Source organism: Oncorhynchus nerka, linkage group LG1, assembly GCF_034236695.1.
Source record: "Oncorhynchus nerka isolate Pitt River linkage group LG1, Oner_Uvic_2.0, whole genome shotgun sequence".
Classification (NCBI taxonomy): Eukaryota; Metazoa; Chordata; class Actinopteri; order Salmoniformes; family Salmonidae; genus Oncorhynchus; species Oncorhynchus nerka.
In genome coordinates, this window is record NC_088396.1 from 13,806,676 (window position 1) to 13,831,659 (window position 24,984).

The following is a 24,984-nucleotide window of genomic DNA, read 5'->3' on the forward strand; positions in this document are numbered from 1 at the left end:
CCAGCTGATTAACTAGGTGTGCGACAGAATGCACCGTTTAAGAGCTCTCAATAGACCAGCGAAGGTCATTCTACCATACATGACTGACTACTAGGCCTATGTGTACGTATTAAATATGTGTAGCATGAGCTAACGCAGCCGTATGACTATTTCACATATGACGCACCACCGGGTACCCTCGATGAGGCAAGATGATCTGTCATCTTGGATCATGAGGATATTCTATGTTCTACATTCTGAACACAGCCAACCACCTGCAATATAGATGCACCGCCAGGTGGCCTTGCTGAGCAATATGAGCTGTGCGTGAGAGTTTTCTACGTACGAGCCCAAACAACCCCCTGCAAAATAGGCGCAGTGCTGGGTGCCAGCCACCCACCTGAGCTAACAGTGTTATATACTGTATCAGATGCGATGCAGAACAAAAGCAACCTAATAGTAATTAGTGCCGGAACTCATGTAGGCTCCACGCTCTCAGAGTGAAACATCGTAGGCAGTAGAAGATTATGGCCCATAATCTTGAGGGTCAAGCCGTGACCGATGAGAAGCAACACCGATGCAGGAGTGTGCAGCCCATAGCTCAGAGCTGACACATAGCGCTGAAGAAGGAACCAGAGCAGTGAGGAGTTCCAGGATCTTGTCATTGTTTGCCAGCATCGGTGTTGAACAAGGTAGCATAACATGAAAGAGAGGACAAAGCAATGTTAGTTATTTTTATGACCACCTTGTGTTCCATCGTCAATTCTTCATTGCTGAGTATAAAAGAACTTTCAATATGTAAGTGTCCATAAAACAATACAATTTGATATAGCATGCAAGATTAAAGGGATGGAACATTTAGTGCAATTCAGACTGAAGATCCCATATAAGCCATCAAACAGACCGCTCCTAGCAAAGGTTAATGTAAACCCAACACCAATGAACTCAAACTTGTGCTACTGAGAGAGGAGAGATACTCCTGATATGCATGCCGGTTGCTTTCTGTAGGAGACAGATGGATTCCTGAGCGAACTACTCGGCTAAGGTTCCTGACAAGGGCGTTTGCAGTGGCCGTGTTACTGTCACACCGGCAGTCATGGGTCAAGACCGCAGTAAAAATCCTTGTGACCGTTGAGTCGCGGTAATCTCCTTTTATGCACAATGGACATGCTTTAGTAGTACCCAATTTACTAACGACCATCAGCTTCTAATGGCCTGGTACTCAGTGCCCTATTGTCTCTTTAACCACTCTGACATCAATGCAAATGCAATCAAAAATCACATTTAAAAAAGTGTCATCAAAATAAACTCACCTGTTGTATTCGCCGCATGTGACAAATAAACTTTGATTTGATTTATTTGGATGAACATAAGATTCAACAACTGAGACATAAACTGAACAAGTTCCTCAGACATGTGACTAACATAAATGGAATAATGTGTCCCTGAACAAAGGGGGAGATCAAAATTAACCGTCAGTATCTGGTGTGGCCACCAGCTGCATTAAGTACTCCTCATGGACTGCACCAGCTTTGTCAGTTCTCGCTGTGAGATGTTACCCCACTCTTCCACCAAGGCACCTGCGAGTTCCCGGACATTTCTGGGGGGAATGGGCCTAGCCCTCACTCTCCGATCCAACAGGTCCCAGACGTGCTCAACGGGATTAAGATCCGGGCTGTTCGTTGGCCATGGCAGAACACTGACTTTCCCGTCTTGCAGGAAATCAGGCACAGAACGAGCAGTATGGCTGGTGGCATTGTCATTCTGGAGGGTCATGACAGGATGAGCCTGCAGGAAGTGTACCCCATGAGGGAGGAGGATGTAACACACAGCATTGAGATTGCCTGCATTGACAACAAGCTCAGTCCAATGATACTGTGACACACAGCGCCAGACCATGACGGACCCTCCACCTCCAAATCGATCCTGCTCCAGAGTACAGGCCTCAGTGTAACGCTCATTCCTTCGACGATAAACGCAAATCCGACCATCACCTCTGGTGAGACAAAACTCATCAGTGAAGAGCACTTTTTGCCAGTCCTGTCTGGTCCAGCGACGGTGGGTTTGTGCCCATAGGCAACGTTGTTGCTGGTGATGTCTGGTGAGGACCTGCCTTACAACAGGCATACAAGCCCTTAGTCCAGCCTCTCTCAGCCTATTCCGGACAGTCTGAGCACTGATGGAGGGATTGTGCATTTCTGATGTAACTCGGGCAGTTGTTGTTGCCATCCTGTACCTGTCCCACAGGTGTGATGTTCGGATGTACCGATCCTGTGCAGGTGTTGTTACACGTGGTCTGCCACTGCGAGGACGATCAGCTGTCCGTCCTGTCTCCCTGTAGCGCTGTCTTAGGCGTCTCACAGTACAGACATTGCAATTTATTGCCCTGGCCACATCTGTAGTCCTCAGGCCTCCTTGCAGCATGCCTGAGGCATGTTCACTCAGATGAGCAGGGACCCTTTTGGTGTTTTTCAGAGTCGGTAGAAAGGCCTCTTTAGTGTGCTACGTTTTAATAACTGTGACCTTATTTTAAAATTAAAATATTTCACCTTTATTTAACCAGGTAGGCCAGTTGAGAACAAGTTCTCACTTACACTTACAACCTGGCCAAGATAAAACAAAGCAGTGCGACAAAAAACAACAACACATAGTTACACATGGGCTAAACAAAAGTACAGTCAATAACACAATAGAAAAATATATATACAGTGTGTGCAAATCGAGTAAGGAGGTAAGGCCATAAATAGGCCATAGTAGCGAAGTAATTACAATTTAGCAAATTAACACTGGAGTGATAGATGTGCAGATGATGATGTACAAGTAGAAATACTAGTGTGCAAAAGAGCAAAAAAGTAAATAAAAACAATACAGGGATGAGGAAGGTAGTAGGATGGGCTATTTACAGATGGGCTATGTACAGCTGCAGCGATTGGTAAGCTGCTCAGAGAGCTGATGCTTAAAGTTAGTGAGGGAGATATAAGTCTCCAACTTCAGCAATTTTTACAATTCGTTCCAGTCATTGGCAGCAGAGAACTGGAAGGATAAGGCAGCCAAAGTAGGTGTTGGCTTTGGGGATGACCAGTGAGATATACTTGCTGGAGCGCGTGCTATGGGTGGGCGTTGTTATAATTGCCTATCGTCTGTAAGCTGTTAGTGTCTTAACGACTGTTCCACAGGTGCATGTTAATTAATTGTTTTTGGTTGAACAAGCATGGGAAACCGTGTTTAAACCCTTTACAATGAAGATCTGTGAAGTTATTTGGATTTTTACGAATTATCATTGAAATACAGGGTCCTGAAAAAGGGACGTTTCTGTTTTTGCTGAATTTAGTATCCTGCTTTTAAAACACCTCACTGTGATGATCAAATTAAAGTTGGAAGTGTCAACAGCAGGTTGAAGCTAAGTGTAAAAAATAGGCTTTGAAACAACATCCACAACGACCAACAAAAATAAATGGAGAGTGCTTTCTAAGGTGATGATTAATTCAAAACACCCATATGCATTTTCAAACTTATGCATAGGCTTGTTTTTTTTAACCTTTAGTTCTTATTCACAATGACGGCCTAGGAACAGTGGGTTAACTGCCTTGTTTAGGGGCAGAACGACAGATTTTTACCTTGTCAGCTTGGGGATTCGATCTAGCAACCTTTCGGTTACTGGCCCAACGAAATCCAAGATGGCGTAGCAGTCAGACGTCTTTGTCTTCGTCTTGTCGTATCCCGAGTATATATCTTTTAATATATTTTTTCTTTGCATATATTTTCAAAAATATTTTTCTTACCCTCAACTTCAACATAATCTCCCGCAATCAGCCTCACCCAATGTGGTATGGATCTGCTATTTTCTTTACTTTTGAACCGGACCCCCAACAGAAGCTAGCCAGCTAACTAGCTACTAGCTGGTAGTCAGCTAGCCACTGCTAGCGGTCATCAGCTAACCTTAGCCCGGACAACTCTTGCCAGTCTGCTGAGCGAGATTCAAAGCAGAACATATCGGACTTATTTTTATCCATATCGCCAGATTCCTACCGCAAGCTCTGGACCTTTTCACCTGGATCACCGCAGCTAATTAGCTGCTATCAGAGTGGCCACTCTGATAACGTCTCTGTCCTGAAGTAAGCATTAATTAGCCTGGAGCTAGCCTATGCTAGGCCCATCTCCTGGCTAGCTGAAGAGGCCCATCGGCCAATTTTGTAGGCCACTATACCTATTTAGCCAATTGGCCTGGACCCTTTTACTACACGGAGCCCTGCTGATCCATCACGACTGGTCTGCCGACATAACTACACGAGGGGGCTACAACAGACTAATTCCGTCACTACGTCCCTCTAAGGCCCTTCTGCTAGCTTGCTATCCCCGGCCCGCTCTGCATCGCCGTGTCTCCAGCCAGCCTAGCTACTCACTGGACCCCTATGATCACTCGGCTACGCACGCCTCTCCCTAATGTCAATATGCCTTGTCCATTGCTGTTCTGGTTAGTGATTATTGTCTTATTTCACTGTAGAGCCTATAGCCCTGCTCAATACGCCTTAGCTAACCCTTTAGTTCCACCTCCCACACATGCAGTGACCTCAAATGGTTTAAATTATGTATCTAGAGACAATATCTCTCTCATCGTCACTCAATGCATAGGTTTACCTCCACTGTATTCACATCCTACCATACCTTTGGCTGTACATTATGCCTTGAATCTATATTCTACAGGGCCCAGAAACCGGCTCCCTTTACTCTCTGTTCTGAATGTACTAGACGACCAGTTCTTATAGCCTTTAGCCGTACCCTTATCCTACTCCTCCTCTGTTCCTCTGGTGATGTAGAGGTTAATCTAGGCCCTGCAGTGCCTAGCTCCACTCTCATTCCCCAGGCGCTCTCATTTGTTGACTTCTGTAACTGTAAAAGCCTTGGTTTCACTCCTCTTTCTATTCTGGTTAGAGCCAATTTACACTGTTCTATGAAGGGAGTAGTACACAGCGTTGTACGAAATCTTCAGTTTCTTGGCAATTTCTCGCATGGAATAGCCTTCATTTCTCAGAACAAGAATAGACTGACAAGTCTCAGAACAATTGCCAATTACTTAAAAATCATGCAATGTGATTTTCTGAATTTTTGTTTTAGATTCCGTCTCTCACAGTTGAAGTGTACCTATGATAAAAAATGACAGATGCTTTGTAAGTAGGAAAACCTGCAAAATCGGCAGTGTATAAAATACTTGTTCTCTCCACTGTATATAGCAAGTGTCAAAATCATTACATTCAGGGCCGAGTGTCTGTGGGTTTTTGCACCTCCATTGTACTTGACTGATGAATTAAGGTCACTAATTACTAAAGAACTCCCCTCACCTGGTTGTCTAGGTCTTAATTGAAAGGAAAAAACAAATGCCAGCAAACACTAGGCCCTCCTTGGAATGACTTTGACACCCCTTATAAATAGAATACATGTTTTATATCTGTGTCCATATTGTCCATTACCTTCTGGTAGAGAGACCATATGGTTTAAGAGAAAATAGACTAATTCATGAAAAATGCATCTATTCAACAATGGCATTTTCAATTAACGCTGCAACTCTTCCAACTATTGACAGATAGCAGTTTGACACCAAAACATTAAAAACAAATAAATATTGACATAGCAAAATAAATAAAAAGGTGTGTAAAACATTTTTTGTAGGATATTTCATGCTGAAACCCTCATATTAAACACCAATGGTATTCATTTAGTTGATGGTTATATTTAAGATAATGTTTTGCAGCTTTGTCATTCAATTCTTTAAATTATTTTATATATTTTACATGTGATAAGGCCACACAGAGGGCTAGAGATAATTACAGACACCTGTGATATGTCTTGTGATAGATCCTTGAACGATACCAAAATTCTGGTAGTTTACTGGTAAACTTCTAAAGTTTTCAGTAATATACCCTCCCTTTGCAACCTTAGTTACGCCTAATATGGCAATTCATATTTTTGTTAACTTACATCTCAAAGCCATGCATTCAAGAAGCCTTTACCTGGTGTACACATATTTCTCTGTCCTCAGTTTGATTGAAGCCCTCAATCTGTATTTTTTCTTTACCTTGTAACTGATTAGCTACAAGTATAACGCAATGAAATATCTCATTCTTACAAAAAATGTATGTATAGGCTAAAAAAACTTTTTCGGGCCATCTTCTGACACGCCTGGTAGAGAGATCCTGGATGGCAGGAAGCTCAACCCTAGTGGTGTACTGGGCTGTACGCACTACCCTCTGTAGCGCCTTGCGATCGGATGCCAAACAGTTGCCTTACCTACGCCTCCTGAAGGGGAAGGAGGCATTGTCGTGCCGTCTTCACGACTGTGTTGACGCGTGTGCACCATGATAGTTCCATAGTGATGTGGACAATGAGGAACTTGAATCTCTCAACCTGTTCGATAACAGTCCCGTCGATATGGATGGGGGGCATGTTCGGCACTCCCGTTTCCTGTAGTCCACGATCAGCTCCTTTTCCTTGCTGACGTTGAGGGAAAGGTTGTTGTCCTGGCACCACACTGTCAGGTCTCTGAACTCCTCCCTATAGGGTGTCTTATCGTCATCAGTGGTCAGGCCTTCCACCGTTGTGTCGTCTGCAAACTTAATGATGGTGTTGGAGTTGTGCACGGCCACGCAGTCCTGGGTGAATGGGGAGTACAGCAGGGGCCTTCGTGTTGAGAGTCAGCATGGCAGATGTGTTGTTGCCTCACCACCTGGAGACAACCCATTATGAAGTACAGGATCCTGTTGCAGAGGGAGGTGTTTAATCCCAGGGTCCTTAGTTTAGTGATGAGTTTGGAGGGCACAATGATGTTCAATGATGAGCTTAAGTCAATGAACAGCATTCTCACGTAGGTGTAACTTTTGTCCAGGTGGTAAAGGGCAATGTGGAGGGCAATAGAGATTGCGTCATCTGTGGATCTGTTGAGAAGGTATGCGAATTGGAGTGTGTACAGGGTGTCTAGGATGATGGTGTTGATGTGAGCTATGGCCAGCCTTTGAAAGCATTTCATAGCTACATATGTGATTGCTACGGGGAAATAATAATTTAAACAGGTTACATTGGCATTTATGGACACAGGGACTGTTTCAGCATGAAACTTATTACAGACTGGGTCAGGAAGAGGTTGAAAATGTCAGTGAAAACACTTGCCATCTGGTCAGCGCATGGTCTGAGTACCCGTCCTGGTAATCCAGGCCCTGCGGCCTTGTGAATGTTAACCTGTTTAAAGGTCTTACTCACATCAGCTACAGCCATCAGAAACAGTTGGTGCCCTCATGCATAGTTCAGTGTTGCTAGCCTCAAAGCGGACAAAGACGATATTTAGCTCTGACGAGGTCCAGTGTGCGTGGAGATTTGCGCACGACTGAGAGCGTAAATTTGCGTGTCAGTGTTTTTTGGTGGGAGAAGAAAGGGGAGGAGCTGAAGGTAATGGTCAAGATTCCTCACAAAATATGAGAATACTTTGAGCTTTAGTGTATAACTCAAAGGTTAGAAAACCACCATGACTCCTCCCAGAGCAGGGTTAATAGTGTAACTATGACTTGCATGTTGCATGCTCTGTATCAAATCAAATTGTATTGGTCACATACACATGGTTAGCAGATGTTAATGCGAGTGTAGCGACATGCTTCTGCTTCTAGTTCCAACAGTGCAGTAATATCGAACAAGTAATCTAACAAATTCACAACGACTACCTTATACACACAAATGTAAAGGGATGAATAAGAATATGTACATATAAATATATGGATGAGCGATGGCCGTACGGCATAGGCAAGATGCGGTAGATGGTATAGAATACAGTATATCCATATGAGATGAGTAATGTAGGATATGTAAACATTATTAAAGTGGCGTTATTTAATGTGACTAGTGATAACTTTATTAAATCCATTTATTAAAGTGGCCAGAGGTTTGAGTCTGTATGTTGGCAGCAGCCTCTATGTTAGTGATGTCTGTTAAACAGTCTGATGGCCTTGAGATAGAAGCTGTTTTTCAGTCTCTCGGGCCCAGCTTTGTTGCACCTGTATTGACATCCTTCTGGATGATAGCGGGGTGAACAGGCAGTGGCTCGGGTGATTGTTGTCCTTGATGATCTTTTTAGCCTTCCTGTGATATCGGGTTACCTTTCGTGTTACTTTTCTTTTCCAATGTCATGCTGATCAATGGGAAGTTAATAAATAACTGACAACATTTTTTGTAGAACTAAGAACAATTCAACTTATAACAATATGAGTACTATTGGAAAGAAGCGTTTTTTTGTTGCTTCCTTTTAAATTAGCAATGCTTACTTGTTAGTAGTAAATCCAACTATTCATCAGTATCTCTGTAATACTTTTGCATTATAATTCACTAGCCAGTATCCAGCTAATCTCAGCACCCAGAACCAACTCAGCTACTCTATACTGTATGTTAAGGCTGTCACATTGAGATTACTAGCGAGCTAATCCTCTCCATCTCTCAATTGCCCTAAGGAATCATTAACCTGAACCATTCAGCCTGCAGTTAGACTTTGGTCCACAGAAAGGACTGACTAGGGTTATATAACAGCCTGATTGCACATGCAGACCCAGACCTAGCAGGGATACACATACTCCCACAGTTTAGTCTGAGGTCTAGCCACCTCTCAGTAGAACTCAGTGCCAGACCTCAGGGAGTTAGTGTCCTTCTCACAACACAGCTTGTATAACTGAAAAGAGAGGCAGAGAGGCATGGGCTGGGGGAAAAGTGTTCCTGTGGTTAAGCAGGGGCTGGGGCTGACGCCGGGGCATAGGCTGGGACTGCTGGTTCTGCTGTGCTGCCTAGCCCTGTGTCCAAGGCCCATCCAGGGGGACAAGGTCCTGGTGATGCCTGTAGAAGGGAGCCACTGGCTGAGTATGAAGCTTCTGGTGAAGGAGCTTGCGGCCAGGGGCCATGAGATGGTGGTGCTGGTCCCTGAGACATCCATCCTCATCAAGAGCTCTGACTACCACAGGACTGAGATCTTTAGGGTCCCCTTCAACAAGGCACAGCTGGACAAGAACATCGACAAATTGAAGGACGACATGTTCCGCAAGACCCCAAAGGTAACGGACATATTTATGAACGTGCAGGGCCTGATTGACTTCACCGACATGCAGGTGAAAGGCTGTGAGGGTCTTCTGTATGACAAGCCCCTGATGCAGCGACTGAGAGGAGAAGGGTTCAAGATGATGCTGACCGACCCCTTCCTACCCTGTGGATCCATCATCGCTGAGTCCTTCAACATTCCAGCGGTGTACTTCTTGAAGGGGATCCCCTGTGGGATGGAGGATAGGGCTGCCCAGTGCCCCAATCCCCCATCCTACGTACCACGCTTCTTCTCCGGCAACACTGACCACATGGACTTCCTAGGGAGAGTTAAGAACATGCTCATGTACGGTCTGGAGAGCTACCTGTGCACAGTAATGTTTGCTAGCTTTGACGAGCTGACCAGTAGGTACCTGGAGAAGGACATGACGTACAGGGAACTGCTGGGTCACGGGGCAATCTGGCTGCTGAGGTATGACTACTCCTTTGAGTATCCCAAACCCACGATGCCTAACATGGTCCACATTGGAGGCATCAACTGTGGTAAAAGAGATCCACTTCCAGAGGTAAATCTCTTATAAATACTTCAACTGTGCAAAAAATTCAACTGTGCAGAGCTGTGCAACCTATATCTTATATGGATCCAGGTCCAGAAACCTTTACGGTACATGTGTCAAACTAATTCCACAGATGGCCAAGTGTCTGCGGGTTTTCGCTCCACCCTTGTACTTGATTGATGAATTAAGGTCACAAATTAGTAAGGAACTCCCCTCACCTGGTTGTCTTGGTCTTAATTGAAAGGAAAAACCAAGAGCCCGCAGACACTCGGCTCTCCGTGGAATTAGTTTGACACCCCTGCCTTAATGGATAGATTCACTGCAGCGGCAGTTGTACCACATCAGACATTCCTCGAGGATACATTTCGGACATTTTAACTTGTTTAAATTTAATTTCAAGCTATCAAATTCTTCTCTTACTTTCTAATTTGGGACCACATCTCTTTTCAAGATCGTTATGTTTTGACAGACTGAGATTACTTTCTCCTCTGAAGCCCGAATGTTGTAAAACAGTCAGAAATATTCTGTTGGGTGTTTAAAAGGGACAGTCAATCAGACTGTTGGGTGTTGTCCCACAACCCAGATGTTGTGTTTACCTGCCTGTCAGACACTCAGCTAGCGGCCAGCTGTAACCTGATCTCTGTTTCCTCCATAGGGACTGACTGGACACAGCTCTCTGTTAATCTACCGACTAGCTTCTCCTCACATTTATACAGCCCACATTCCACTAGCTCTCATTAATGGGACTAGCGAAGCAAACGTCCTCATTCAAAATCTTGTCATACTTCTTCTTCTTCTCATTTGGAACGTTACTCCTCCTACACCGTTTAAGCTAGAAATATAATTAAAACTTTATAACATGCAGATCGGTCTTTTACACTATCAAAATATATTCTACGGATCTAACTATACAGCTGTTTTAGTAACTGCATTAACACATTTTACCCCATTTCCCCCCCAAAACAACTGACCCCTTCCCCAACAAGTCGGACAAGATTTCTACTACCAATTCAAAGTTACAGCTGTTTATCAGAGTTTAAAGGGACAAAAAAGTAGCTTGCTAACAGCTTTCTCATGTCTCATCATTGAGCAGCCCAAACAGACCCGTTGCTATGGACACTCACATATGCAGAGGAGCACATGGTGAAGCTTTGGCAAAAATTATGACAACCACAACTACTGACCACAACCACACAACTAGTCAACACACAACTACTGACCACAACCACACAACTAGTCAACACACAACTACTGACCACAACAGCACAACTACAGACCATACTCACAACCACAATCACACAACTACTGACCACAACTAGTGGCCACAACATCTGACCACAATTACTGACCACAACCACACTACTGACACAACTAATGAACCACACAACTAATGACCACAACCATAAAAGTACTGACCACTACTACTGAACACAACTATTGACCACAACTAATGAACCACACAACTACTTACCTAAACTACTGACTAAAACTACTGACCACTACTTACCACAACCACACAACTACTGACCATTTTCATACTGTAGGGTCCAAAGAATCTGCAATACAACCACTGACCACACAACTACTGACCACAACTACTGCTCTGGTCCCCACTAGCTCTGGTCCAGCTTTGTTCCTGGGCATTGCTACCTAGCTCTGGTTCGCATATAATACCTACCAGCAATAATTGTAACTCTTGAACCGTTCAAGCTAGAGACACCAAACCGACTTTCACATGTCCAGGCTAGCCTATCCTATCAACCAACCAATCAATCAATCAATACAGATTTTCATCTACCCACATCTTAAACTATAACCAATCACCACCAGTACAACTGCAGAAACTACCACTACTATAATGTATTTCAATAGCATACATGCTAGCAAACACACCACATTTTCTTCAGGAACTGTACTTTTCAGTGATCATTGTTAGCCTAAAGAGTTCATCTTTTAGATAGAACAACAGCTAGCTATCAGTAGGTCTGCATACAAACCTATTCTGTGTAGTTCTTCAACAACCATAAAATAATTTTAAAGAGCTGTCATCACTAGATCCACCATCCCATCTCTCTTCCCAAATTGTAGCCTAAAACGTTCTAATCATCACATCATCTTTCAACTAAAATCAAACTTCATTTACACTGAATGTTTTACAAAAGTAAATTGTGCACCTGTTTTATCTGAAACCCACAGCTTGAATGAGAGTTGCTATGCGAAGAGTTTTGTCCACATGATCCTCCCTTTTATTCCCATTTTATGACAGAAGATCACTTTGTCTTATGTCTTTCTTCTTTTAGTTTTCACACAATAACTGTAGTTTAGACATTTTTTGCGATCTAAATGCCCCACAATCCAAAGTAATATGGTTGATATAGTAGTCTATCAAAGTAAATCAGACCAATTATTTTACGACATTCAACAGTGACTATATGTAAGTGCCTTGCTTTAAATAGTAAAGTTACACTTTTCAAAGTTCTACCACTATCACAAAAATATTTTTAAAGAGTTAAAGCAAGTCCCATCAATTGCACTTCATGTACAATTACCATCTAGTTTGCCTTGCAATCTGTCAAACCTGGTGTAACCTAGAGTTCAAGTTATTTTCCTGTCAATTGTAAGTATTGTGGGTACTGATAAAAGACGCCAGAGTGCTATGGGAGTCATGCCAAACACAAGTAATCCTGACAATGTTTTAGGGAATATAAAAAGCAATGCACCAATAGAAATGCTCCATAATCGCATCCATTACTTTTCAAAAGTTTCTTAACCACGTCCTTCAGCTTGGGTAAGGGAAAAGGACAAGGCAGATAGATGTGCAGGGAAAGTTAAGGTGTGGTTTCTCATATTTTGTAGAAAGAAAAGTATTGCTCAAAATTAACATTGGGGGAATGTCCCTCTATGTACTACCCTCCATTCTCTCGCTTCTCTAAAGACGGTGTTCAGTCAGCCCTCTGAGCCCTGGTCAAAAATAAGGCACTATATAGGTAATAGGGTGCCATTTAGGACATAACACAGTTATTTCCTCCTGGGCTGTGGCCACTATTATCTAACAGAAGAACTGAGGGGCCCTATTGTGTTCTAGTTCCAACCCTACAAACCTCAGGAAGGGAAACTACTCTGCAGGGTTTGTATTGTGGGGTTAGGGTTGGAGTTAGGGTTAGCTGTGATTGTTATAGAATTTATTATGCCTTTGTCTTCTATGAATACAGGGTGTGTTATCAGAGAATGGGCTCCTTTCACAACTTCACCTTCCCTCCTTCAGTCAATATTTTGCTAACCAGACCAAAGACTGTTCTAACACTCAAGTATTGCTGAACATTAATGTTGGGGGAATGTCCCTCTCTGAACTACCCTCCAATCTGTTTCTTCTCTAAAGACTGTGTTCAGCTAGTGAAACCTGAGCCAGGAACAGCATTGATGTGCCTCAAATGGTACCACACTTCCCATACAGTGAACTACTTTTGACCAGAGCCCTCTGGGCCCTGGTCAAAAATAATGCACTACATAGGTAATAGGGTGCCATTTGGGACATAGCACAGTTCTTTCCCCCTGGACTGTGGCCACTATAATCTAACAGAAGAACTGAGTAGCCCTATTGTGTTCTAGTTCCAACTAGTTGGACATGTGTCCAAAAAGTTGGACACATTCTGAAATGGACCTGAGGCTTTCCCAACCTGGACCCGATGTACATAAATAAAATAAAAAAATATAGAGACCCGTTCCCAACAGACCCGAGGACAGCTAGACCCATTCCATATAGACAGATCCAGACACGTTCCAATCCCGGTGAGGGAAGCAGCAGAAATGTCATTTTTTATTATAACGACCTGATAAAGCGCGATAGGCTCAGTGTTGCAAACTTAGAGATTTTGTCGATATTTAGCGAGGTTTTAGACCCCTCCAGTGACTTTTATTGGTAAAAGATTCTGGTGAAAAATTCAACTACTTACAGGCTGCCTTTGGGGAGTTTTGACACCGAGGGTTTCTATGGTTTTGATAGCGTTTAGCTACTTTTTCCATTCAATTCAGCCGTAAATGAGAGTGGGAGGAGCTGAGAAGTTCAAGAGGCGATGGTGTGCAGCGGCAGAGGGGACCAAAACACTATGTCGGGGACCGCAGCTGTGTTGTCGCGACAATGGCAAAACATCATCTAGCGACTTCTAGCGACAAATCAAGGAGCCAATAGCATATCTCACTGAAAAATTGTTGGCAACACTGGAGGGATGGAGAGAGAGGTACCGCTTGAGCAGGCAGGAGAGGGGCAGTTCTGTGAGTGAGTGAACATGAAGAAAGGAGGGAGAGACAGCACCAACCACCAACCAAGCCGACTCGCACTATAGTAGAGTAAGAGACCATTTGATTAGTGTAGTGTCACGACTTGATTAGTGTAGTGTCAACAACGCAGCCAATGCCAACTAGCCAATGCCAATGCCAACGCAGCCAATGCCAACTAGCCTACTTAGTCAACAACGCAGCCTCTGCCAGCTAGCCTACTTCAGCAGTACTGTATCATTTTAATCATTTTAGTCAATAAGATTCTTGCTACGTAAGCTTAACTCTCTGAACACTCGTGACGTGTAGTCCACTTGTCATTCCAATCTCCTTTGCATTAGCGTAGCCTCTTGTGTAGCCTGTCAACTATGTGTCTGTCTATCCCTGTTCTCTCCTCTCTGCACAGACCATACAAACGCTCCACACCGCGTGGCCGCGGCCACCCTAATCTGGTGGTCCCAGCGCGCACGACCCACGTGGAGTTCCAGGTCTCCGGTAGCCTCTGGAACTGCCGATCTGCGGCCAACAAGGCAGAGTTCATCTCCGCCTATGTCTCCCTCCAGTCCCTCGACTTCTTGGCACTGACGGAAACATGGATCACCACAGACAACACTGCTACTCCTACTGCTCTCTCTTCGTCTGCCCACGTGTTCTCGCACACCCCGAGAGCTTCTGGTCAGCGGGGTGGTGGCACCGGGATCCTCATCTCTCCCAAGTGGTCATTCTCTTTTCTCCCCTTACCCATCTGTCTATCGCCTCCTTTGAATTCCATGCTGTCACAGTTACCAGCCCTTTCAAGCTTAACATCCTTATCATTTATCGCCCTCCAGGTTCCCTCGGAGAGTTCATCAATGAGCTTGATGCCTTGATAAGCTCCTTTCCTGAGGACGGCTCACCTCTCACAGTTCTGGGCGACTTTAACCTCCCCACGCCTACCTTTGACTCATTCCTCTCTGCCTCCTTCTTTCCACTCCTCTCCTCTTTTGACCTCACCCTCTCACCTTCCCCCCTACTCACAAGGCAGGAAATACGCTCGACCTCATCTTTACTAGATGCTGTTCTTCCACTAACCTCGTTGCAACTCCCCTCCAAGTCTCCGACCACTACCTTGTATCCTTTTCCCTCTCGCTCTCATCCAACACTTCCCACACTGCCCCTACTCGGATGGTATCGCGCCGTCCCAACCTTCGCTCTCTCTCCCCCGCTACTCTCTCTCCTCTTCCATCCTATCATCTCTTCCTCTGCTCAAACCTTCTCCAACCTATCTCCTGATTCTGCCTCCTCAACCCTCCTCTCCTCCCTTTCTGCATCCTTTGACTCTCTATGTCCCCTATCCTCCAGGCCGGCTCGGTCCTCCCCTCCCGCTCCGTGGCTCGACGACTCATTGCGAGCTCACAGAACAGGGCTCCGGGCAGCCGAGTGGAAATGGAGGAAAACTCGCCTCCCTGCGGACCTGACATCCTTTCACTCCCTCCTCTCTACATTTTCCTCTTCTCTCTCTGCTGCTAAAGCCACTTTCTACCACTCTAAATTCCAAGCATCTGCCTCTAACCCTAGGAAGCTCTTTGCAACCTTCTCCTCCCTCCTGAATCCTCCTCCCCCTCCCCCCCTCCTCCCTCTCTGCAGATGACTTCGTCAACCATTTTGAAAAGAAGGTCGACGACATCCGATCCTCGTTTGCTAAGTCAAACGACACCGCTGGTTCTGCTCACACTGCCCTACCCTGTGCTCTGACCTCTTTCTCCCCTCTCTCTCCAGATGAAATCTCGCGTCTTGTGACGGCCGGCCGCCCTACAACCTGCCCGCTTGACCCTATCCCCTCCTCTCTTCTCCAGACCATTTCCGGAGACCTCCTCCCTTACCTCACCTCGCTCATCAACTCATCCCTGACCGCTGGCTACGTCCCTTCCGTCTTCAAGAGAGCGAGAGTTGCACCCCTTCTGAAAAAACCTACACTCGATCCCTCCGATGTCAACAACTACAGACCAGTATCCCTTCTTTCTTTTCTCTCCAAAACTCTTGAACGTGCCGTCCTTGGCCAGCTCTCCCGCTATCTCTCAGAATGACCTTCTTGATCCAAATCAGTCAGGTTTCAAGACTAGTCATTCAACTGAGATCTGCTCTTCTCTGCATCACGGAGGCGCTCCGCACTGCTAAAGCTAACTCTCTCTCCTCTGCTCTCATCCTTCTAGACCTATCGGCTGCCTTCGATACTGTGAACCATCAGATCCTCCTCTCCACCCTCTCCGAGTTGGGCATCTCCGGCGCGGCCCACGCTTGATTGCGTCCTACCTGACAGGTCGCTCCTACCAGGTGGCGTGGCGAGAATCCGTCTCCACACCACGTGCTCTCACCACTGGTGTCCCCCAGGGCTCTGTTCTAGGCCCTCTCCTATTCTCGCTATACACCAAGTCACTTGGCTCTGTCATAACCTCACATGGTCTCTCCTATCATTGCTATGCAGACGACACACAATTAATCTTCTCCTTTCCCCCTTCTGATGACCAGGTGGCGAATCGCATCTCTGCATGTCTGGCAGACATATCCGTGTGGATGACGGATCACCACCTCAAGCTGAACCTCGGCAAGACGGAGCTGCTCTTCCTCCCGGGGAAGGACTGCCCGTTCCATGATCTCGCCATCACGGTTGACAACTCCATTGTGTCCTCCTCCCAGAGCGCTAAGAACCTTGGCGTGATCCTGGACAACACCCTGTCGTTCTCAACTAACATCAAGGCGGTGGCCCGTTCCTGTAGGTTCATGCTCTACAACATCCGCAGAGTACGACCCTGCCTCACACAGGAAGCGGCGCAGGTCCTAATCCAGGCACTTGTCATCTCCCGTCTGGATTACTGCAACTCGCTGTTGGCTGGGCTCCCTGCCTGTGCCATTAAACCCCTACAACTCATCCAGAACGCCGCAGCCCGTCTGGTGTTCAACCTTCCCAAGTTCTCTCACGTCACCCCGCTCCTCCGCTCCCTCCACTGGCTTCCAGTTGAAGCTCGCATCCGCTACAAGACCATGGTGCTTGCCTACGGAGCTGTGAGGGAACGGCACCTCAGTACCTCCAGGCTCTGATCAGGCCCTACACCCAAACAAGGGCACTGCGTTCATCCACCTCTGGCCTGCTCGCCTCCCTACCACTGAGGAAGTACAGTTCCCGCTCAGCCCAGTCAAAACTGTTCGCTGCTCTGGCCCCCAATGGTGGAACAAACTCCCTCACGACGCCAGGACAGCGGAGTCAATCACCACCTTCCGGAGACACCTGAAACCCCACCTCTTTAAGGAATACCTAGGATAGGATAAAGTAATCCCTCTCACCCCCTCCCCTGAAAAGATTTAGATGCACTACTGTTCCACTGGAGGTCATAAGGTGAATGCACCAATTTGTAAGTCGCTCTGGATAAGAGCGTCTGCTAAATGACTTAAATGTAATGTAAATGTGCTTGAACCAAAAATATGGTCGGAGGCTCCATATGGATGGTGTGATGCAATGCGGAGCCTTCGGAGGCACGCAGAGGGCAAATTGAGCTCCATATTGCATTGCCTTGCGCCTCTCAAATGTTGTAATAATGCAGAGGGCTCCGTGTAGCTCCGCATTGACATGATTGGTTGACGGTAGGTGAGGGCGGGAGATCCTGTATAAACAAAAACTCACTTCCTTGACAACTTCCTTCACAACAGCTCTGCCCAGCTCTGCAAATTGCAAGAAATATAAAAACCATATCACCATAACACCGCGAACACACCTATAGCGCGTCGTTGCACAAAATGGTACGCAGCATCATCTGGATACATGTGCAACAAAAATTCAACATGCAGACGTCAGTTTGACCACGCAGCGCCTTTAACATGCTGATCAAACTGGATCCGCGCACACGTCTGCATGCAACATCATGTGCATGTTGATTTTATCTATCCCCACCAGAAATGTTCATGTCACGCAGGTTACAATACCAACACCAATTGTGAACCAACTATATTAATTTTGGAACAGATCGTAACACGCATGAAACATTCATGGACATTTGTAACCCGTTTCAGGAAACTAGATGTCGTAGGTCACTACCTCACAGGAGAGCCGTTTGAACTTAAACTTTTTTTAATCAAAACGTTTTTGGGGGCAGAAATGACTTCTTGAATAAGTTTTTTAGGGGGCAGAAATGCCTTCTGCAACTCTCATGTGCCTTAATAACAAACTTGTATGCCATCTGTAAATACAAATAAAATTGTTAAATAACAAGCCTAGTTGGTTAAGCCACAGAAAAAGTCAGCAACCTTCCCACTACCCATGATTGTCTGAGATAATAAGTGGGCTGGACATGCCGAGAGATGAGTTTGGATTGGTCACCCATATAGCACGCTTCTGTCTATTTGAGCTGGTTAGCTTGTGTAGGGAATCCTGTCTAACGATGAATTTTTTTATGTATCGCGTAGTAAAATTTAACAAAAGACTCGACTATGCAAGTATTCATTTCAATAGAACGTCACTGCAACAACTGTTTCATAGCCCTCTCGTCTGAGTGTGCCAGAGCGCAGAATAATTTATGAATTTACGAACGCTCAACACTGGTTGAATATGGCCGGTGTTGGCAAAAAAGCGCAATTAAATTGTTGCCAGGGGCACACTTATAGTCACCAACTCTTTGGATAACATGAAAACATCCTAACCAGCTCTGCTACGGCGAGTAAAATGGAGTTTGGGTGGGGGTTAAAGCTTAAGATGATTCTTAAAGTTATGGCATTGCACACAGTCAGTGTAACCCAGAGTGACTAGACAGAACAACAGGACAAGCAAGCTCGACAAACAAAACAGAAATGACACAGGACATCTTATTTGATGAAAGGGGTTGCAGTCTGCCGTGAAGCGTTCATCCATGTATACGGGTAAGAGTCTAGCTACAGTTTCAGATAATATACGTTTCTAATTTTGTCAGAAAGTTGTTTTCATTGAAAGTTAAAGCTTACAGTTAGCTAGCTAGCTGACATTAGATGGCCAGCTCTCTAGCTAGCATTACATTTATGATCTGTGTGTAGTAATGTTATCTCAGAATGCCATTTCGCATTGCTAGTTATAGCCTAATGTTAGCTAGCTAACTAGCTAACATTGAACCTGTTTGGTTAACTTTAGCTAGCTATGACAATCGTTTTTTATTGTTAGTACTCTATGGATTGGGATATGTTGGTATATTTTTTAGCTAGCTAGCTACATGTCTGAACAAAAGACCAAGTTAAAGTTTACTGTTAGCTAGATAGCTGACATTAGATTGCTGGATTGATAGCTAACATTATGTTTATGATCTATGTGTAGTAATGTTATCTGGGAATGTCATCTTCACCAGATGATTACATGACCAATCAAGTTAGCCAGGTGTGTCTGACAGTGATTACGGCTATCTATTGTATAATAATGCCAAAATATTTGTATCTGGAATTTGTCTTTCAGCATCAGTAGAACAAGCCTGACTCTCCTCCACCAAATAATGTACTTTTTACTCCATACATTTTCCCTTACACATCTTTACATGTTGACAGGAAAATTGTCCAATTCACACACTTATCAAGAGAACATCCCTGGTCATCCCTACTGCATCTGATCTGGCAGACTCACTAAACACAAATTGAATGAAAATGAAAATTATGTCTGAGTTGTTGGAGTGTGGCCCTGGCTATCCGTCAATAAAAAATAATAATTGTGCCGTCTGGTTTACTTAATAAGGAATTTGAAATTATTTATACTTTTACTTTTGATACTTTTAAGTACATTTTACCAATTCTATTTACTTTTGATAGTGAAGTATTTTTTAAAACAAACACCTTTAGACGTTTACTCAAGTAGTATTTTATTGGGTGAGTAGTAGTACTTTTACTTGAGTCATTTTCTATTAAGGTATCTTTACTTTTACTCAAGTATGACAATGTAGTACTTTTTACACCACTTTATGTGACTGTGGGTTATAGCATTTATTTCACATGACCTATCAATTTAGACAAGTGTGTCTGGGTAAGCGACATCTAATATTTATTAAATATTTTTATCTGGACACTTTCTGTTTATCTGGAATTTTTCCTTATTGTAGGCTATTACTTTTACCACTTTTAGTCTTAATCTTTACTACACTACTCACTGTTTGTCACATGACCTCACATGTGAATCCTTAAAGAGAGGGTTGGGGCTGGCTTAAGCGGGTGTGAACAATGCTAAACGGGTGAAGACAAAGGAGAGCTCTCCAGTAGGTACCAAAACATTCAAAAGTGAGTTCACAAGTTGATCAACTTTCAAAGCAGAATTACTTTCCCATTGTTCCTCAAAAATGCAGTGAAGCTATGAGTCTCTACTTTTATCTAATGTAAAAAATAAAAAAAACTACACAATTTCAAATTTTGCTACATAAGACCGATTTTGAGCCGGTCAGTCACATTTAGCTAGCTTGCTGTTGCTAACTAATTTGTCCTAGGAAATACACATTGGGTTGTTTACCTGAAATGCATATGGTTCTTTTAACTTATGACCAACAGCAACAAACTACACGTACCACACTCCACTCCCATGAAAAGCAAGAGCAGCAGCATAAATTATCAAATTTCTCTCTCTTTACTTGCAATACTTGATATGTGGTAGAATGCATTGACTGTAAGTCACTCTGGATAAGAGCGTCTGCTAGATGACGAAAATGTAAATGAACAATTTTCTTGTTAACTAACCCTTCCCACCGTGCCTCAACAGGATCTGCAGGAGTTTGTGGATGAGTCAGGAGAGGATGGCTTCGTGGTCTTCAGCCTGGGCTCTATGGTCTCTCAGATGCCGGAGGAGAAAGCCAAGCAGTTTTTTGATGCCTTCAGCAGGATCCCTCAGAGGGTAAGGACACCTCGAATATGTCCCAAATGGCAAAAAAGTAACCCTTTCTGACCAACACAATCGTTACAGTCTCTACATCTTCTGGAAATATCAATATATTTTTCTAAATCTTAAAGATATAATTTCTCACTCACAGTTGAGATATCAGTGTTTGAAGAAGCACAGTACTATGCATGTTAAGCATGTAGGCCTAATCTCCAATCCACTATTACATGGTGACCAAATCGCTCGCGCCTGTGCCATCGCACGCGTGTTGATTTTGTACATCCACACCAGACATGATCAAGACACACAGGTTGAAATATCAAAATTCTGAACCAACTATATTAATTTGGAGACACGCCGAAAAGCTTTAAACATTTATGGCAATTTAGATTGCTGTTGCTAGCTAATTTGTCCTGGAATATAAACATTGGGTTGTTATTTTACCTGAAATGCACATGGTCCTCTACTCAGACAATTAATCCACTGATAAAACGGTAAACCGAATTTGTTTCTCGTCATCTCTCCTCCTTCCTTCAGGCTTCTTTTTCTTCTTTGGACTTTATATGGTAGTTGGCAGCCAACTTTACAGTGAATTACTACAACAGACTGGAGTGTGGACGTCAGTTCATCTTTCAATCACCCACGTGGGTATATGCTCCTAAAAGCCAATGAGGAGATTTGAGACACAGGACTCACAAATAGAACCAATTTCTATTTTATCACCTGTCGCGAGCGTCTGTGCAATGATTGAATAACATGTATGTGTAAATGTATTTTGCAACGCTCGTGCACGTGACATGTCTGGTCAGCATGTTAGTCTAAACTAAAAACAAGTCCTTTAATTATGTGGAGTTTCAATGGCATTTGCATATTCTCCATTCTTCATATACTATGTCAAGTATCATGGCAAGCTGCAGTTCTACGTTGTTCAGTTTGTGTGGAAATATACACTGGAGCTATGCCTTAAAAAAATCCAGACACATTTATATCCCACTAAAAACTGGTGTGCCTTTACCACTATATCCAGAACTGGCAGATGATTCTATATGACTTGATTAGGAAGGTAAGCTGTTGTTCTCTGTGTTTTCAGGTGGTGTGGAGGTACACAGGAGTAGTGCCTAAAAACGCTACAGCCAACGTCAGATTGATGAAGTGGCTTCCTCAGAATGAGCTGCTGGGTTAGTTTAGTCTCTCAGTTATAATGAAAACCACCTGGGTTACAGAAGTTACAGATGGGTACTCTTCTGAGTAAACACAACATGCTACTTTGTTGCCATTGTGAAAGAGAAGCAATAGCTTCTTCTTCTTCTTCATGGTTTCATGCTCTGTTATATGTTCCATGTTCTAGGCCACCCCAGGGTCAAGGCCTTTATAACCCACGGAGGAACCCACGGTACCTATGAGGGGATCTGTAATGGCGTTCCCATGGTGATGCTGCCGTTGTTCGCTGAACAGGGTGACAACGTACACCGCATGGCAGTGAGGGGCGTCGGGGAGGTGCTCAACTTGTTTGATATCACCTCAGAAAAACTGGTGGAGGCTCTCAACAAGGTCATCAACGACAAGAGGTCAGACATCATGTTATATAATACTAGGAGATACTATGAACTCAAGTAGCAGTGCAAACAGTACAGAGACCAAATCCTAACTTGAGATCTACACGCGCATATTGAGTTTCAGTGCAAATATAATTGTCAGCCATGCATGACTTACATGAAAGTCTGAGTTCCTCATTAGAATTCAGCCCCAGGTGAATATTGCACTGTGTAGTGTGACACAGTGGTTCCTATATTAGCAGTCATTAGTTGTCTATGAGGAGATTGTAAATCCTGTTGTATTTGTCCTTTCTCCCCAGTTACAAGGAGAAGATGATGAAGCTGTCAGCGGTGCATAAGGACCGTCCCATCGAGCCCCTGGACCTGGCCGTGTTCTGGTCAGAGTTTGTGATGCGTCACGGCGGAGCGGAACACCTGAGACCCGCCGCTCACGACCTCAACTGGATCCAGTACCACAGTCTGGACGTGTTCACTCTGCTACTCACTATAGTTCTCATTGTTGTCATCGTCACCGTTAAATGCTGCATAGTCTGCTTCCGCAAGTGCTGTGGAACGAAGAGGTCTATGAAGAAGAAGAGTGCATAGCCGTGGGAAGTAGGGGTGCTGAAGGTGCTGCAGCACCCCCTGGTGGTGGGATGGTCAAATTGTAAGAATAAGATAAAACAATTGTATAAAAAAAATCTGTTGCCTTATTGATATAAATGATCATGGGATTTGGGGTAGGGGAGAGAGATAAAAAACATGGGATATTTCTATATGGGCCCCATTCTGCATGGAGAGCTCTCAGCTCCGTTTTGTAAACGGTAAGCTCATGATATGCTCTTATCTACTCAATTGTGGAGGTTTGGAGTTGGACACACGCTCTGCTGTACGATAGACAGTTTAGTTTGAGTTGAGTCGGGTCTCTCCTTCTCCCCTCTCCCACAGTAGGCGCGTGAGTTTCTAGTTTGGGGAAGCATATTTTCACCATGAAAATGCACCTTTTGGTAAAGCATTCCATGGAACTATCTATCATTGCATTTGTGGACTTATGTAAGATACTCCTAATGTGATGAGTAGATTGGATAGTTAATTTAGGCTAATAATATAACTCAAATCGCTTTAAAAAAAGACTGCAGTATTCAATGATTGCCTTCAGATACCTCCCCTTTCTTTCCATGTTTATAGACACATCTTCCTCTTGTGTTTAGCTGATAGGAGTGGAACCTACTGAGTAGGCTACCAACGTCTGCTGAAAGGGGAGACACACATTTTACAATATGATGTCCATCTAACCTGGAGGAGGAAATTATTGTCCAAGAACAACGTTTCAAGTGGCACAGCCCAATGATAAAGAGTGGATAGGCAACACTACAGTCCCTGGTTAAAATCCAGGCTGGATCAGATCCAGCCGTGATTGGGATCCGGCCGTCTTCCGGGTTTGGCTGGGGTAGGCCGTCATTGTAAATGAGAATTTGTTCTTAACGGACTTGCCTAGTTAAATAAATATGGACAATACTCTACGCTGGTGCCAATAAGATAGATCAACAAGTTGTGTGTTCCGAGATGGTGTTCTGCACACCACTGTTGAACTGCACCGTTATTTGTCTGTTTGTGGCTCGGCCCGCCTATTAGCTTGCACGATTCCATTCTCCTTCGACCTCTCCTATCAACTGGATGTTTTCTGTTTGTCGCACCATTCTAGGTAAATTCTAGACACTGTCGTGCGTTCTGAGATACTAGATCTGGCACACCTGGCACCGACAATCATACCACGCTCAAAGTCCATTAAGTCACTCGTTTTGCCCATTCTAACATTCAATCGAGCAGTAACAGTATGCCCTGATGCCTGTCTGCCTGCTTTATGTAGCAAGCCATGGCCACGTGACTCACTATCTGTAGGAGCGATCCATTTCCGTGAATGGTGTACCTAACAAACTGGCCAGTGACGGTATATTCCTCATAATCAAATCAAATCAAATTTTATTTGTCACATTCTCTGAATACAACAGGTGTAGACCTTACCATGAAATGCACACTTACAAGTCCTTAACCAACAATGCAGTTCAAGAAAGAGAAAATATGTACTCAATAAACTAAAGTAAAAATAGTCAAATAAAAAGTAACACAATAAAAATAACAATAAAGAGGCTATATACAGGGGGTACCGGTAGCGAGTCAATGTGCAGGGGTACAGGTTAGTTATTTTGTACATGTAGGTAGGGGTAAAGTGACTATGCATAGATAATAAACAGCGAGGAGCAACAGTGTAAAAAAAAGGGAGGGGGACATGTCAATGTAAATAGTCCGGGTGGACATTTAATTAATTGTTCAGCAGTCTTATGGCTTGAAGGTAGAAGCTGTTAAGGACTTGGCACTCCGGTACCACTTGCCGTGCGGTGGCAGAGAGAACAGTCTATGATTTGGGTGACTGGAGACCTTGACAATTTTTGGGCTTTCCTCTGACACCGCCTAGTATATAGGTTCTGGACAGCAGGAAGTCTGGCCCCAGTGATGTACTGGACCGTACGCACTACCCTCTGTAGCACCTTACGGTCAACTGCCGAGCAGTTGCCATACTAGGCGGTTGATACAACCGGTCAGGATGTTCTCAATGGTGCAGCTGTGGAACGTTTTGAGGATCTGGGGACCCATGCCAAATCTTTTCAGTCTCCAGAGGGGGAAGATTAGTCGTGGTGCCATCTACACGACCGTCTTGGTGTGTTTGGACCAT

At 44.2% G+C, this 24,984-nt stretch overlaps 1 protein-coding gene and 1 long non-coding RNA gene across 3 annotated transcripts in view; one reads left to right on the top strand and one right to left on the bottom strand.

The window, feature by feature from the left end:
- Positions 1-243: 243 nt before the first annotated feature.
- The window catches only part of LOC135563504 (uncharacterized), a 43,700-nt gene continuing 18,959 nt past the window's right edge, over positions 244-24,984 (bottom strand). For both annotated transcript variants that reach the window (XR_010460327.1, XR_010460324.1), the window contains one exon: positions 244-636. This is a non-coding gene — a long non-coding RNA (uncharacterized LOC135563504). The remainder of the gene's footprint in view (positions 637-24,984) is intronic.
- LOC115145134 (UDP-glucuronosyltransferase-like) lies at positions 8,547-23,296 on the top strand. The gene is made up of 5 exons (XM_029686469.2): positions 8,547-9,605; positions 20,599-20,730; positions 21,806-21,893; positions 22,064-22,283; positions 22,571-23,296. Exons 1-5 carry the CDS (start codon positions 8,703-8,705, stop codon positions 22,854-22,856), a joined length of 1,629 nt encoding a protein of 542 aa, XP_029542329.1. The 5' UTR covers positions 8,547-8,702; the 3' UTR covers positions 22,857-23,296.

Bases quoted from the DNA above. Each gene is read 5' to 3' on its own strand.
- LOC115145134 (XM_029686469.2), top strand. From the start codon at position 8,703: ATGGGCTGGGGGAAAAGTGTTCCTGTGGTTAAGCAGGGGCTGGGGCTG. The intron at 9,606-20,598 runs GTAAATCTCTTA...GTGCCTCAACAG, and splicing joins AAAGAGATCCACTTCCAGAG to GATCTGCAGGAGTTTGTGGA. The intron at 20,731-21,805 runs GTAAGGACACCT...CTGTGTTTTCAG, and splicing joins TCAGCAGGATCCCTCAGAGG to GTGGTGTGGAGGTACACAGG.